Here is a 16,573-nt window from a genome sequence, read left to right as displayed (position 1 = left end):
CCACAGATAATCAGCGAATGGAAGGGCACAGCTGTGTGCCAGTAAAACTGTATTGGCCCAAACAGGCGGAGGGCAGGACCTGGCCTGCAGTCTGCTGATCCTAGATGCGGAGTATGGGCTTGGTTCTGTTTGTGTCTGCTTGTTTAGACACAGAACGTCCCTAGGAACAGTCATGTCTCCAAATGGGAGAACTGGTGACCAGGGGACAGAGAAGGAAAATATTCACTGTGTGGTTTCCCGTACCTTCTGATTTTAATATATTTGATGTTATTATCTACTTGCCAAATCTAAAACAACACATAAAAGACAATAAGGAAGGCTGAAGTCTCCACCTGGGGCTCAGAGACAGGACCCCGAGAAGCAGGTACGAGGGAGTCTGTCTTAGAAAGATCACAGGTGGGTGAGCAGGAACTGGGAGCAGAGCCCCAGAGGGGAGGGGAGGTGGAGCCGGAGGGCCTTGCCCGGAGAGCGCTGGTTGGGCAGCCACTCACCCGAGCCTGACGTTGGCGTACAGCTCCCGCACTGTCCGGGCCTCACGCTTCCGCACAATCTCCGCATCATACCAGAAGCCCCGTTCCTTCGGGTTGTCAGGGTTGTAGTTGACCATGACCTCCTGGCCCACCTCCAGCTCCTGCCACTTGAGGATGTGTCGGGCACGGGCACGGACGTCCCGAGAGCTCAACTGGACCACACCATTCTCTGGGTAGCTGGGAAAAAAACCCCACACTCAGACTGTAGAGTAAGACCAGACCACTTTCCCTCCCGGAGACAAGAGGGCCGCACACAACACAGGTGTGGGTCATTCTCATCACAGTAGCAAGTGAAGTCCCCTCAGTATATTATTCGCTGGTGTCAAAAACACAAAACACAGAGGCACACAAGACAGGTTTCAGTTACAGAAGTTGTTATGGGTTGATCTGTGTCCCCAAAAAAGTATGCTGGACATCTAACCCTTGTCACCTGGCAATGGGACCTTATTTGGAAATAGGGTCTTTGCAAATGTAATTAAGTTACAATGAGGTCACACTGCCTTACTCCATTGTAACTGGTGTCCTGATAAGAGGAAAAGAGTCAGAGACACAGAGAATGACACATAAAGGCAGAGACAGAGACCAATGTGGCCACGAGCCGAGGACTGCTGGCCACATCCAGATGTTGTAGGAGGCAGGGAAGGACTCTCCCCTGTGGGTTTCGGAGGAGTCATACCCCAGCTGACACCCTGATTTTGGCCCCCAGAACCATCAGTGAATGAACCGTCATCGTGAGCCACCCAGGTTGTGATACTTCGCAGCTCTAGGAAACTGATACAGAAAAAAACTAGGGGAGGGAAAACCATATTTTTTCCACATTGCATGTATTGAAAATGATTTTCACAGGGGGACATGTACTATTTCATTTCTGTAAACATGATATGTGGGATGTTAGGGTGCAACAGGAAGTCATTATGCAGGGCATGCAGGAATATTGTGGCAGCCTCAGACAGGCATAAAACGACTGGGCTGAAAGAAACCTATCAGAAACAAAGTGAAAAACTTCACCTGTGAGGGGAGAACCCCAAATCTATGATGTGTAGCTCTGTCACCCAGTGCTCATTATTTTCGCCAGTAAACTACCAAGAACAAAGGTTGCCAAATCTTTCCTGTAAAGAGCCAGATAGCAAACATTTTTGGCCTTGGGAGCTAGAAGGTCTCTATCATGAATACCGGGCTCTGCTGCCATCACCAAGAAAGCAGAGTCACAGAACAATGCGCAGACAAATGGCCATTGATGCACCTCAATAAAGCTCCATTTACACAAACAGGCCTTGAGCCAGATTGGGCCCTTGGGCCTTAGTTTGCATCCCCCTCACAAAGAGGACAGGAATCTTGTATCCATTGTAATTCATTATTCAATTACTTTAACAATCTTTACAGAGCTAAGCTTAGAATGTGACAGAAACTGGGTGGGGGAGGCAGTAGGGACCCCACTGGTGAAAGCTCCCCACGGCAGGCATGCTTGCCCTCTGCAATGGGCCACACTGTATCCCCCTCCAATTCACATATTGAAGCCCCAACCCCCTATGTAACTGACTGTGTTTGGAGATGGGGACTTCAGGGAGATAATTAAAGTTAAATGAGGTTATACGGTTCAGTCTCTAATCTGATGGGGTTGGAGTCCTTGTAAGAGAAGGGGACACCAGAGCTCTCTTTCCATGTGAGGTCACAGTGAGAAGATAGCCAAGAAGACAGTCCTCACCAGGGAGCAACCCCGTTAACACCTTGATCTTGGACTTCCAACTTCCAGAATTGTGAGAAAATAAATGTCTGCTGTTTAGGTTGCCCAGCATGCGGCATGTCGTTACGGCAGCCTGAGCCTACGAAGACGGCCTCTGTGTTCACAGACAAGAGTTCCCTGTATCCAGCACATGGCCGACACAACAGTAAGCTCTCAGTGAATATTCATGCATCTAGTGAGGGGGAGGGACAAGTATGTACGACGGTTTCACACGGTACCTACCAGTGATATGTGGTGTGAATAAAACAGAAAACAGGAAACAGGTGAGGAGGGTTTCTGACTGGAAGATCAGAGCAGAGTTCTCCAAGGAAACCTGAGCAGGGGTCGGCCTCGCTTTGGGTCCCCCTGACACTAGTCCTCCAGGGTGAGGCCTCCCACGTGGTTTGGAAGCATGAGGGTGGAGGCCTCCATCGCCCCCAAGGCTGAACCAAACTCCAGGTCCTATATACACAGAGCCAACACTGCAGGCCCATCTGCCTTTAATGACACTCACTCGTCGTATTTCACGTGATAAATGACTTCTTCTTCCAATGTGGAACAGGAGGTGGAGCTGCAGGGCTCATCCTGGGACGGTGCCTTCCTCGTCACCCTGACAACCTGGGCCTCGAACCAAGCTCCCATGTTTGTGTCCCGAGCATCAACGTATTCATTGACCTGTGAGGAGAAAGGAAGTTCCCTCGTCCGACCCCATGAAGGAAATCTGATCAGCAACACTGACGAAGACCTGGTTTGGTTCTTGGCACTGGATGCTCAGCCTGGGATGCAAACCCAAATGCCGGCGACAGGTTTCTCAGCTGTGGCGCTATGGACATTTGGGTCACTTTCTGTGAGGGACAGTTCTGGGCACTGTGAGGTATTGAGCAGCTTCCCTGGCCCCACCCACTTAATGTCAGCAGCAGCCCCAGTCGTGACAACCACAGATATCCCCAGTGTCCCTGGGAGCAAGATCGGCACAGGGAGGTCATAACAGCTCATTTCTCAAGAGAAGCTGGGAATCCAGATCATTACATAAAATTTCACGCTCTTAGACGGTGGCAGTGAACTCAGAAATTTTACAGCCACTGCAATGGCCACAGAGAAGACACTTGCAGGCCCAGACCCAGGATTCTGCTTCAGGGAACAGAAAAGAATCTAGAAGAGCATATGTTTCTGCCAGAGGAACTTCAGGAGGTTTTCATGGCAGGACTGGGTGTGCCCAGCCACAGGGATGGACGGGAGCTGGCCAGCCCTCATGAGCGACAGCTGGTTGGTAGGGAAGACGGAAGACGGGGCATGGACAGTGCTCCTGGGGGTGCAGAGACCGGCCAGACGGGGTGCACCCTGACCCCAAAGCTTCTGTGCGAGACTCACCTTGTACAGGCCCAGCTCCGTCTCATCCCACACGTCCTCATCCACTAGGCCCGTCTTCCCGTCCGCCTCCGCAGCCACCTCGCCACTATTCGAGGACTTGTCCGACTCACTCTGGCCCAGGCAGCAGCCGGAATCCGTGTCAGAGAGCTCCGAGTCTCTCTCCTTGCTACTGCTGGGGGGGAGAACAAGGCTCTGCCGGACCAGGAGCTGGATGGTATCATTCAGGCGAACATCGTAGTCAAAGAGGGTGTGGCCATCCTCCATCTGCAGAGATAGCGAAACAGAGGTCACCACCCACCAGACATACAAGTCATTTAGTATGTCTGCTGGGTGACAAGCAGCGGGAACACACCCTGAGCAAAGGACTAAATTGGCCCTTAGATTACAGCACAGTAGAACCTGTCCCTTCCTGGGCATGCACACTGATACCCCTTCTCCAGGGTCCCCGAATCATCTCAAATGAGAACTCCTGGTATCATACGGTGAATGTCCCCATGAGCACATGGCGTAACCCTGCTGTGCTGTGGACACGCACTGGGTGTCAAGGGAGACTTTCTTAGTACTCTGTATTTTGCGACTTTTGTTAAAGTAAACAAGCGTGATCTTCATCATTGATTCTCAATTGAAGGCAATTCAGCACACAGGGGACACGGGCATCCAACATCTAGTGACATCCGTGGTTGTCACGATGGGGTAGGTAGGTCCAGAAATGCTGCAAAACATCCCACAGTGCCCAGGATGCCCCCCCACCCCAGACAATGATCAGGCCCCAGTGTCTGCAGTGCCCAGGGAGAAGACCTGGCCTATGTGAGCCCAAGCAGACACATCCCCCAACATCCACCAGCCTCCTGTGTAAGGCTCCAGCCCAGCTCTTACCCACTTAGGGCAGCTTCCCAGATCCATTAAATCCACCCCTATTAATGCCTTTATGCTAATTCCATCCACACTAGACACCTGCCAAGAGGACCCTGCGGCCAGCACAGCTCAGCAATCTGCACCCCTGGGTGTGACATAGCAGGTGTGAAGGAGTCTTGTCTTTTGAGCTGCATCCCAAAGGCATCAAAGGCCAAGGAGTTTAGCTTTTATTAGAAACTACCCCACAGCACTCCACCAGCAGCCAACGAAGGCCTGCAAGTACACCTTGTTCTATCCCGGTGCCCAGCAGGCAGGTCTGTGCCCTCAGTGCACTGACGCTGGGGCTCGGTCGTTTCTCTGTGGGGGGCCGTCCTGAGCACTGCGAGGTGTTGAGCAGCATCCCTGGCCCCCAAGCAGAATGCCAAGAGCACCCCCCAGTCAAAACCACCACAGATGTCTCCAAACTTCCTTAGGGCAGAACAACCTAGTTCAGAAGCAACACCCTAAAAAAAAAAGGAAAAGAGGAAAACAGACCAAAAAAATCAACTTTACCACCTTCCCAATTTACACCAGCCATTAATATGCAAACGAACCAGGTTGGGAGGGGGTCCCAGTGGAAGCAAGTTCCAGGGTTCAAGGTCATCCTTTGGTCCAGGGGTTGTTATTCTTTCATCGCAAACCCAAGAATCGGATGATGACCCCTCTCCCCCATAAAAATGCATCTGAACACCTCATCACTTGCCTGCAGCTGCAGAGGCTGCCAGGGTTCCTCTGAAACTCCCCTGGGTGTCCAGGGCCCACTTCACCTGCTCACCCAGCACAAAGTGAGAGCCTCCAATGTGCTTGGCACTGCCCAAGTGCCACAGGGAAGCCCAGGACACGGATGCAGCACCAGCCCTACAACACTGGGCAACAAGGGGCAGCCACACCACCAGGTTAGAGGTGACACGAATGGGAAGAGACAAGTCAACCTGTGCACCATGTTTAGAGCAGTGTATTTCACAGTAGCCTACGAGTGAAACAACCCAAGTGTCCACAGATGAGTGAATGGATAGACTCAAAGTGGCCCATCCACACGCTGGAATATTACTCAGCCATAAAAAGGAGTGAAGCTCTGACACTCTACAACGCGGATGGACCTTGAACACATGGTGCTCAGTGAGAGAAGCCAGACCCAGAAGGCCGCACCGTGTGGGGTTCCATGTATGTGAGAGGCCCAGAGCAGGCACATCCATGGAGACAGGAAAGGCGTTGATGGTTGCCAGGGGCTGGGGGAGGAAGATGGAGAACAGGACAGGGATAGCTAAAAGGTACAGGGTTTCCTCTAGAGGTGATGAAAAGGTACTAAAATTTATGTGGTGATGGCTGCAAATCATTATAAATATAGAGAACACTGAACAACAATCCATACTTTAAGTGGGAGAATTGTATGGTATGAGTTTAATCTCAATAAAGATTTTTTTTTAAAAAGGCAAGAAAGCCATCCAAAAAGGGTACATGATTCCAGTTATAGATGGTGCCCAACTTAGGATGGTTAAACTTAACAATTTTTTGATTTTTCAATTTTTCAATGGTAAAAAAGCAACATGCACTCAGCAACAACCGGACTCTGAATTCTGAATTTGGACCCTGCCCCAGGCTGACCATAGGCAGCCAGGCACGCTCCCGTGGTGCCAGGCCGAGGCAGGGCAGCGAGAGGCACCAGACCAGAGGTGAATGTGAGTGTTCTGTTTGAGGTGGGCGGAGCTGAGCTGTAGTGCTCAGTAGGTTAGGTGTATTAAATGCATTTTTTAAAAGACTTTATTTATTTTTAGAGAGGGAAAGAAACGCTGATGTGTGAGAGGAACATCCGTTGGTTGTCTCCCAACCAGGGACGCCCCCAACAAGGGACGTGGCCCGCGGTCCAGGCATGTGCCCTGGCTGTGAATTGAACAAGCGACCTTTTGGTTTTTGGTCAACGTCTAACCCACTGAGTCTCACCAGTCAGAGCCAAATACATTTTTGACTGACAGTATTTTCAGCTCAGGATGAGTTTATCAGGATGTAACCCACTGTAAGTCAAGGAGCGTCTGTACATGACACTCTGGAAAAGGCAACACTATGAAGGACCAGTGGCTGCCAGAAGGGAGAGGGAGGGAGAATACACAAGGATGGCGCAGAGGACTTGGAGGGCAGTGAAATTACTATGTGTGGTACCATGAAGGTGGAGGCACATCACCATATACTTGTACAAGCCTGTGGAATTTAGGGTTCACCAAGAGAAACCCCTAATGTAACCTATGTACTCTGGGTGACTATGATGTGCTGGTATAGATTCATCAATTGTAACAAATGCACCATTCTGGTGCCCAGTGTTGACAAGGGGGAGACTGTGTGAGTATATGGGAAACCTCGGAACCTGCCTTTCACTTTGCTGAGAAGCTAAGATTGCTCTCAAAAATAAAGTGTATTAATTTAAAAAAAGATGAAGACACGTTTCCCCACTGTAACTGCATCAGAGGAACTAGAAGAGGGCAAGCCAGATGGATAAACGAGACTTGCGTACCCTGAGGCCCAGCACCTCCATGGTTAGGCAAACCCCTGCTCATTTGGAGTTGACCGTTCTCTGTGGGGGGACCATCCTGGGCACTTGTGAGTGCTCAGCATCCCTGGCCTCTACCCACACACAATGCCACCTCCAGGCATGATAACCACAGGGGTCCCCAGACATGGCCCAGTGTCTCCTGAGAGTTGCTGCCAAGTGAGAACCAGTAAGCTAGAGAGACCCTAACATGTATTTAAGGGACATGGACACCAGTGTCCCTACCTGGCAAATTCACAGAAGCATTATTTGCAAGCAAAGCCGTGGCTTCACAGAGAAACTCAACAAAGTAGATATGTCTCTCACACACGACAGAGAGGAGGATGACTCGAGAGGACAGGAAGGAAATCAACCCAGTCACCCGGACCGTGGAGAGGCAATGGGCAGAGCTAAGCCAGGAGCACATGGACAAATGTCTGTCTCACAAAGAGCACTGGACGGAGGTCGAGTTGGAGAGAAGACAGGCCAGGGTGGGAGGACCGGGAGGCAGAAATAAGAAAGGAGGTAGAATGAATCAGAATGGCCCCTGGGAGTGCAGAGGGGTACAGAAAGGAAGGGTCATGAAGAGGCTGAGGTGGGGGGAACTTTGATTTGGGTTCAGCACCAACACCACTACTCTCTTGTGGTATTTTTTTTAATATATATTTTATTGGGACTTCCGCCAAGATGGAGGCATAGGTGGAGACAACGTGCTTTCTCACACAACCAAGTTTAGAGACAACAAAATATTAGCAACAGAAAACACAGCCAGAACACAGAAAATTGAACTTTTCGGAAGTCTGATAACGAATTCTTCAGCCTGACCGATAGACCGGCAAGGGAGTGGGCAGTGAGACAGGACCAAGCGGATCCCAGCAACGGGAGGCAGGAGAGACAGCTCCTGGCTCTGACCCCGCCCCCACATACAGTGTCACAACCCGGCGACCTAAGCGACCCTGCCCTGGTGAACACCTAAGGATTCGCTCCTCACCCAGCGGCAGGAAGCAGGAGAGGGGGACGCCATTTCCCCACTCTGACCCCGCCACCACATACAGCATCACAATCCAGCGTCACAATCCAGCGACCCCACCATGGAGGCCCCTCCCCAACCCTAAGGCTCCACTCCTCATAATTAATGGGCGAGAACAGACCAAAAATGGCTCAAGAAGATCTCAAAGCCCCAGAGCCCATAACTCTAGGCGAACAAGAAATAGCCAAACTTTCAGATGCACAGTTCAAAACACTAGTCATCAGGATGCTCACAGAACTGGTTGATTTTAGTCACAAATTAGAGGAACATATGAAGGCTAAACTAATTGAAATGAATGGCAATGCACAGGAAACCAATAGTAATGGAAAGGAAACTGGGATTCAAATCAAAGGAGTGGACCAGAAGGAGGATAAAAATGACCAACCAGAACAGAATGAAGAAACGAGAATTCAAAAAAATGAGGGAAGACTTAGGAACCTCCAGGACATCTTTAAACGCTCCAACATCTGAATTACAGGGGTACCAGAAGGGAGAAAGGAACAGCCACCAGTGGAAAACTTATTTGAACAAATAATAAAGGAGAACTTCCCCAATCTGGCAAAGGAAATAGACTTTCAGGAAATCCAGGAAGCTCAGAGAGTCCCAAAGAAGTTGGACCCAAGAAGAAACACACCAAGGCACATCATAATTACATTAGCCAAGATTAAAATGAAGGAGAGAATTCGAGAAGCAGCAAGAGATAAGGGGACAGTCACCTACAAAGGAGTTCCCATCAGACTGTCAGCAGATTTCTCAAAAGAGACCTTACAGGCAAGAAGGGGCTGGAAAGAGGTATTCCAAGTCATGAAATCCAAAGACTTACATCCAAGATTGCTCTATCCGGCAAAACTTTCATTTAGAATGGAAGGGCAGATAAAGTGCTTCTCAGATAAGGTCAGATTCAAGGACTTCATCATTACCAAGCCCTTATTATATGAAATGTTAAAGGGACTTACCTTAGAAAAAAGAAGATAAAAAAGATGAACAGTGAAAGGACAGCAAACTCTCAGTTATTAAGAACCACACCTAAAGCAAAAGCAAACTAAGAGGACAGCTAGATCAGGAGCAGAACTATAGAAATGAAGATCACGTGGAGGGGTAGCATCAGGGAAGTGGGAGGAGGAGAAGGGGGGAGAAGGTACAGAAAATAAGTAGCATAGACAGTAGGTAGAAAATAGATAGGGGGAGGTTAAAAATAGTATGGGAAATGTAGAATCCAAAGAACTTGAGACACATGGTCATAAAGTAAAGAGGGGAAATGGTAGGGGTGGGGGGGGTGCAGGGTGGAGGGCAATGAAGGGGGGAATAGAACCGTAATGGCATAATCAATAAAACTTTTTCTTTAATATTTTATTTTTTTAAATTTTTATTTTATATGCCATTACAGTTGATTATGCCATTACATTGATTATGCCATCACAGTTCTTCTATTTCCTCCCTTTATTCCCCTCCACCCTGCACACCCCTCCCCCACCATCCCCCCTTTAGTTTATGTCCATGTGTCACAAGTTCTTTGGATTCTACATTTCCCATACTATTCTTAACCTCCCCCCTATCTATTTTCTACCTGTCTATGCTACTTATTTTCTGTACCTTCTCCCCCCTTCTCTTCCTCCCACTCCCCTGATGCTACCCCTCCACGTGATCTTCATTTCTATAGTTCTGCTCCTGATCTAGCTGTCCTCTTAGTTTCCTTTTGCTTTAGGTGTGGTTCTTAATAACCGAGAGTTTGCTGTCCTTTCACTGTTCATCTTTTTTATCTTCTTTTTCTTAGGTAAGTCCCTTTAACATTTCATATAATAAGGGCTTGGTAATGATGAACTCCTTGAATCTGACCTTATCTGAGAAGCACTTTATTTGCCCTTCCATTCTAAATGAAAGTTTTGCTGGATAGAGCAATCTTGGATGTAAGTCTTTGGATTTCATGACTTGGAATACCTCCTTCCAGCCCCTTCTTGCCTGTAAGGTCTCTTTTGAGAAATCTGCTGAGTCTGATGGGAACTCCTTTGTAGATGACTGTCCCCTTATCTCTTGCTGCTTCTCGAATTCTCTCCTTCATTTTAATCTTGGCTAATGTATGTGCCTTGGTGTGTTTCTTCTTGGGTCCAACTTCTTTGGGACTCTCTGAGCTTCCTGGATTTCCTGAAAGTCTATTTCCTTTGCCAGATTGGGGAAGTTCTCTTTTATTATTTGTTCAAATAAGTTTTCCACTGGTGGCTGTTCCTTTCTCCCTTCTGGTACCCCTATAATTCGGATGTTGGAACATTTAAAGATGTCCTGGAAGTTCCTAAGCTTCTCATTTTTTTGAATTATTGTCTTTTCATCCTTTCCTGTTTGATCATTTTTTTCTTTCTAGTCCACTCCCTTGATTTGAGTCCCAGTTTCCTTTCCATTACTATTGCTTTCCTGTGCATTTCCATTCATTTCAATTAGTTTAGCCTTCATATGTTCCTCTAATTCGTGGCTAAAATCAACCAGTTCTGTGAGCATCCAGATCACCAGTGTTTTGAACTGTGCATCTGATAGGTTGGCAATTTCTTGTTCACTTAGACTTATCGGCTCTGGGGCTCTGAGTTCTTCTTGAGCCATGTTTTGATCTGTTCGTGCCTGTTATGTATGAGAGGAGCCTTAGGTGTTCACTAGGGCAGGGCCACCCAGGTTGCTGGGTTGTTATGCAGTATGTGGGGGCAGGGTCAGAGAGAGACAATAGCGGTCTCCTCTGCTGCTTCCCGCTGCTGGGGCCTTTGTGATCTGTCTCACTGCTAGCTCCTCTGCCTGGTTTATCTCCATGGGAATGTGTGACCGAGATCAGCCTGCCACCTCGCGCCCTCAGTGGGTCCACCTGTTGCTACCCCATACCTGGGATTCATCCTTGGCTGTCTGCATGCCTGGGTCGTGCACCTGGGTCGGTCTGGTGGCTCTTTCCTGCCTGACCCGGCTCCACTGCTGGCTCTGCCCCTCTTACCGGTCTGGCTGAGTGGTTTGTTGTTGTCGGACTTCAGTATAGTTCAATTTTCTGTGGTTTGGCTGCATTTTTGTTGCTAAAACTTTGTTTTTAAACTTGATTGTGCGAGAAGGCAGTGTTTCCACCTACGCCTCCATCTTGGCGGAAGTTGTCTTGTGGTATTTTTCTACTGACAATCTCCTACCAGTAGAGCCTCTTGCTGGGCCTGACCTGTCCCCTCACCTCCATGACAGGTGACGGGTCAGGAAGCCAGGCTGACAGAAGCCTACTGGCTTGCTCAGGGCCTGGGCTCGGTGGAGGAGGCAACAAGTCTGCTCTTGCAAGGATGTGGACAAAGGAACAGGGCGGGACGTGGGCAGGAAAGGGGGCACTCGGGTTGGGCCAGACTGGCATGAAGCTCCACCTCTAGGACATGCCAGTCCAGCTGCTTCCAGAGGTCACTTCCGGAACTTTCCAGAAGGGCCCAGCAGTCAGGAGGAAAAGGCTTGCACAGCTGTTTGCTATAGTGAGGTGTATTGTGTGCCCCTCTCCCCAACCCACTTCCCCACAGCTGTGCAGAAATGTTCAGCAACCACAATGGAGAGAGGCTGGGCCCGCGTCTATCACATGCTATCCTGTCTACGGGAGACGACTGAACAATCTACGGTTTGGGTTTGTTATTGAGATCCTGAAGTTCCAACTAAGGCCAACAACATTAACAAAAGCTATTAAAACTGAGTAAATGAGCTGCACCTTACATTGGAGCTTCTAATGTTAAAATTAAGTCTGAAGTTAAAATCCTGTATAACCCAAATTCCCACTGAAAACCCTTTAAGTTGCCTGTATTGAAATATGCAGCTGTAAGTATCTGTAGCTATAAAACACCTACAGGGGACTGCGATCTGAACCTCCATGGACACCCAAATCGTTGGATGCTCAAGTCCCATCTATAAGACAGTGTATTTGCACGTAGCCTATATTTGCATAGAGCCTACAGCAGGGCATGTGGTGCAGGGCACGCCTACACCTCCACATCCCTTCATTCACATGGATTCAGCGTGATGCTTGGCAGATGGCAAATTCAAGTGTTGCTCTTTGGAATTTTCTGGGAATTTTCCCCCTGAATATTTCTGATCTGCAGCTAGTCAAATCCGTGGATACAAAACTTGCAAATATAGAGGACTGACTATATGTGGTTTTAGGAGAAAGAATCTTGTACTACAGATTCAGGCCTACAGGCAAAACTGCCTATGAAATTTAAATTATGTCCCTCTCTCTCTCTCTCTTTTTTTAAAATTTTATTTAGTTATTTTTCAAGTACAGTTTTTTGTCTATTTCTCCCATCCCAGACCCCCCGCCCCATGCTCCCCACCTTCCTCCCATTTCCTCCCCCCCAGTCCTCATCCCCGTGTCTTTCATACTTGTTCCTCCAAGTCCCTCCCCTTTTCCCCCCTTAAATTCCCTTCCCTTTCCCCTCTGGTCACTGCCCACTTGTTCTCTATTTCAGTGTGTTTGTTTTTATTCTGCTTGCTTGTTTGTTTTGTTGTTTAGCTTCCTGTTAAAGGTGAGATCGTATGGTATTTGTCTTTCAACGCCTGGCCTTCTCTCTCTCTTTTAACCCAAGTATGCTTCCTGGACACTTGGAACTTTATGCCATGAACATTGTGTAAATCAAAATAAACACATACACAATTTAACAATGAAGCACCCTTCTAGAAACTTGTATTAAAAGCTCACCATGCCTATTGCTTCTGCCCAGTTTCTGCCCCCCAGGACATTTTCTGAAGATACTTTTCAGGGTGCCAAGTGCTGCCCCAAAACATACAATACAAGAGAAGAAAATAAACGCCACTGGGTTTGGCATGTGGTGGTTCTCTGGTTGGCTTAAAAGGTAGCAATTTGGGTCAGAGGTAGAGAGGACATAAACCAGACTGCAGGGGCTTAACGGAGGTGGTGTGAGCCTTGTACCAAGACAGACTCAGAGATGGAGGAGGAAAGGGAACTTGGAGGGAGGAAGTGAGAAACCACTCTGCCCTCTTCCAGGGCATGCAGCCCTGGCCCCCATGTCCCCAGCTCAGCCTCCAGGCCTCCACAGCAACCTGAGGTGCAGGTCAGACTGACTAAGAGAACAGAAAGAAAAAACACAGGGAGCAGGATCCCAGACGTGGCGAGGTAACACAGCTGCCCACTTGAAAAGGAGCAAGCAGAGTGAACAAAACCTCAATGATGAACATGGAGAGGGCAAAGCGGGCATGACAAATGAACAGTGCCCTTTGACCCTGCAGGGCCAAAGATGAGGACATGCCCTGGAGCAACGTTTCAGCGTTTTTAAGTCCAAAACTCTTGCGATGCCACCATGCTGCACCACTTCACTCCTACAGTCTCACAGAGGTATCGAAGGGCCTCATGATGCAGGACGATGCCACCGTTCAGACGACCAAGGAAACATGCATGTGTGAGTTCTAATTTCTCTTTTCTTTTTTAAAAGACTTTATTTATTTTTAGAGAGAGGAAGAGAGATATACAGGGAGAGAAACACCAATGTGTGGTTGCCTCTCACACACCCCACACTGGGGACCCGGCCCACAGCCCAGGCATGTGCCCTGACTGGGAACCCAACCAGCCACCCTTTGGTTCACAGGCCAGCGCTCAATCTACTGAGCCACACCAGCCAGGGCTGATTCCTAACTCCTAATGTAACAAAAAAAAACGATGGATCCAATCCCCATCATCAGCTCTTTGGGGTCCTCAAGGGCTCTAGAGGGTGGCAAGGTGCCCTAAGACCAAACAGTCTCAGTGCCCTGGGGGACCTGTTCTAGCACATTCCACACTGGTGCTATTTCTCACAGTAAAACCTGGCCGCACCAAATCGGAGGCTGGATCGGAGTACAGGGTAATTGGCACACTACAGCCTGCATGACAGTTCTGGCCTGCACCTGACTTTACAAATAAAATGTACTGACTCTTATTGAGAGTAAGACTCTTACGTGCCCCTTTGTTTATGCTGTCTAGGGCTGCTTTCCTGCTCCAGCGGCAGAGGTAAGCAGTCCCACAGAGACAAATATCTGCTACCAGACTCCTCACAGACCAGGTCTGCTAACCCCTGCTCCAGGGAGCATGCCTCTCCAGGGAAAAGGGGGACCCCCCTCTCAAGCCACCTGAAGGACAGGTCTCTGCAAGGGGATTGTCCTATTTGCTGTCTGACCCTGCCCTTCAGGAAGATAGGCAGCAGTCTCTAAAGGCCAATATAGCAGGGACACTGGGTGGGTCATCATGACATAAGGGACCCTCTCAAGGCTATTTCCGGGATACCATCTCAACTGATCTTTCAGGTTGCCCTTAGCAGAGCCTTTGAGCCCAGCAGGACCAATTGAGCTGTTTTCCCAAATTATCTACAAAACCAGTAGTTCTCTACTCGGGGTGATTCTATCCCCAGGGGACATTTGGTAAAGCTACAGACATCTGTGGCTGTCACAACTGGAGGGTGCTCCTTGTACTGAGTGAGTGGGTTGGGGCCAGGGATGCTGCTCAACACCCCACAGTGGCCAGGTTGGCACCCCCCAGAGAATGACCCACCCTTATGTCAGGCATGCCCAGGAGGACAGACTCTGAGCTGATTTACTGCATCCTTATTATAACCAGGCATGGGGCTCATTCCTTCACATCTAGTACCTCACTGAATTCTAACAGGCCACAGGTGTGGTGGGGTCACAACATTAGCCCTGTCTGACAGAGTCAGTGGTCAAGCCACTTGGCCAAAAAGCTTGAGATTGTGTAAAGCGAAAAGCATTGCACCTGAACCTGTTTGAGGCTATACCAGAAATTACAGCTACTGTGTTTTTTTTATGGACAGCCAAAAAACAGGCGCCAGGTACCTCCCTCCTTGCCCCGGTGGAGCCTACCACCCAAGTCCCTTCCCTCTATGCTCCCTATATTTAGTTCCGTTGAGTGACATAATCGCCAACCTATTCAGCCTAAATAAGCTGTCACAAAACCCTCCTTAGCCTGAAGAAAGACTCAGCTGTGTTCTACTTTATGCTCTCAGTCAACCTCACTGCAGCACTTTAACTGCTATACCACATTTCTTTAAAAAGAAAAAAAAAGGTTATGTAGACTCTCTAGAACATTCTAGAAAACGAACAGCTCTCTTACACCTGCTAGAAATTGTGCTTTCTGTTTGCAGACTTTACTTGCTTGCTTCAAGCTGCTGCTTGTGTGCCTTTGTCAACCACCCTCCTGTTCAATGTCCACACTTCCTAAGACCAGGCCAGTTCCTGGCCAGGCAACCTTGGGGGAAATTGCATCAGGCTTTGAGGCCTGGCTTTCCTACCCGAAAGACAGAAACGACTACACATTCCCTCACAAAGCTGCAAAATGGGGCACCAGGAAGGAAAATGGGGAGCAGTTACAGAAATTACATTTCCCAGGTACCTTCTGATAACTATAAAAGCTGCACTGTGAGAAGGCAATGTTAAGAGCCCTGTATTTCATTGCCACGAGCCTTAAGATTAAAGGCACGGTGTACGTTGTCTAACACACCTTGGTCTTGCTGTCATTATCATGCTTTGTAACTTACAGATATTAGGAAGACTTTTGAATGGATCAAATGTTACGTGATGAGTAAAGGGAGATAGGGGTTTGGTTACGTGGGCATAGACATTTGTCAGAACTCCAAATGGCCTGCTTAAGATGTGTCTCGATATATACAAATTTTACCTAAAAAAAAAACAACAATGAGAACCACAAATAGTGAACTCTAGTAATGTCAGGCATGCTAAGTGTCTAGGGGTGATGTGAACTAGTGTCTGCAGCTTACTTTGAAATGCATCCCCCAAAATAAGACGAATTGGCAGACCAATAGAGCAACAACATAGAGAGCTCTGCAATAAAATGACTACACAAAATATCAGTGGTCAATTCTAGGGTTTGGGGTTTATATGTTCATGGTCCTTTCAAGTTTCCTGCATGTTTGAAATGTAAAAATTAAAATGCACAGTGTCTGGCACACAACAGGCAATCAAAAATACGTGGAAACTGGAGAGGACACGATCCAACCTGCCTTTGCAACACTGTTGAACTGTTTAACAGGCAAGAGGTTTTCAGAAATTCTATGAAAGGACCTGTATAAAACAAATACACTAAGTGGCAAACCAGAATCAGTGAGGATGCCACAAAAATGAGCCACTGTGGGAACACACGGGAGATAGCAGCCCAGCAGAGCTCTACTCTTAGCCCTGCCTCTTCTCAACACTCACTCGACTATAGTCAAATCCCCAAGACTTTGGCAGGGAGGGTTAGCTCAGATTCTTAAGACATTCAAGTCATCCTATCTCTTACAGGAAAGAGGCGGGGCAAACTCAAGAAATTAATCATCAGGTCTCATTTCAAGTAAGCATTCAGGATCCTCCCAGCCCCAAAAAACCATGCCCAGGAGCAGAGCGTTTATTTTTCAATCTAGACAGCAGATGGCGGCAGGATCCAGTTCAAAATGCAACAACAAAGTCCGGAGCACAACCCCATTGAAGACTTTTAATCCAGTACAATCTGCACAACACTGTCC

The 16,573-nt window shown here is 48.3% G+C and overlaps 1 protein-coding gene across 4 annotated transcripts in view; it reads right to left on the bottom strand.

Moving 5' to 3' along the window:
* Positions 1–16,573, bottom strand: part of UHRF1 (ubiquitin like with PHD and ring finger domains 1) — a 46,079-nt gene that overhangs the window by 22,416 nt on the left and 7,090 nt on the right. For all 4 annotated transcript variants that reach the window (XM_037165130.2, XM_053658290.1, XM_053658291.1 and 1 more), the window contains exons 3-5: positions 3,625–3,888; positions 2,768–2,928; positions 492–707 (exon numbers count right to left, since the gene is read on the bottom strand). In XM_037165130.2, the coding sequence (XP_037021025.2) occupies positions 492–707; positions 2,768–2,928; positions 3,625–3,888 (641 nt within the window). The remainder of the gene's footprint in view (positions 1–491; positions 708–2,767; positions 2,929–3,624; positions 3,889–16,573) is intronic.

This window comes from Artibeus jamaicensis, unplaced genomic scaffold (genome assembly GCF_021234435.1).
Source record: "Artibeus jamaicensis isolate MK-2021 breed Jamaican fruit bat unplaced genomic scaffold, CSHL_Jam_final scaffold_537, whole genome shotgun sequence".
Taxonomy (NCBI): Eukaryota; Metazoa; Chordata; class Mammalia; order Chiroptera; family Phyllostomidae; genus Artibeus; species Artibeus jamaicensis.
Note: the sequence above shows the minus strand (reverse complement) of the source record. Positions and strands in the feature narration are given on the sequence as shown.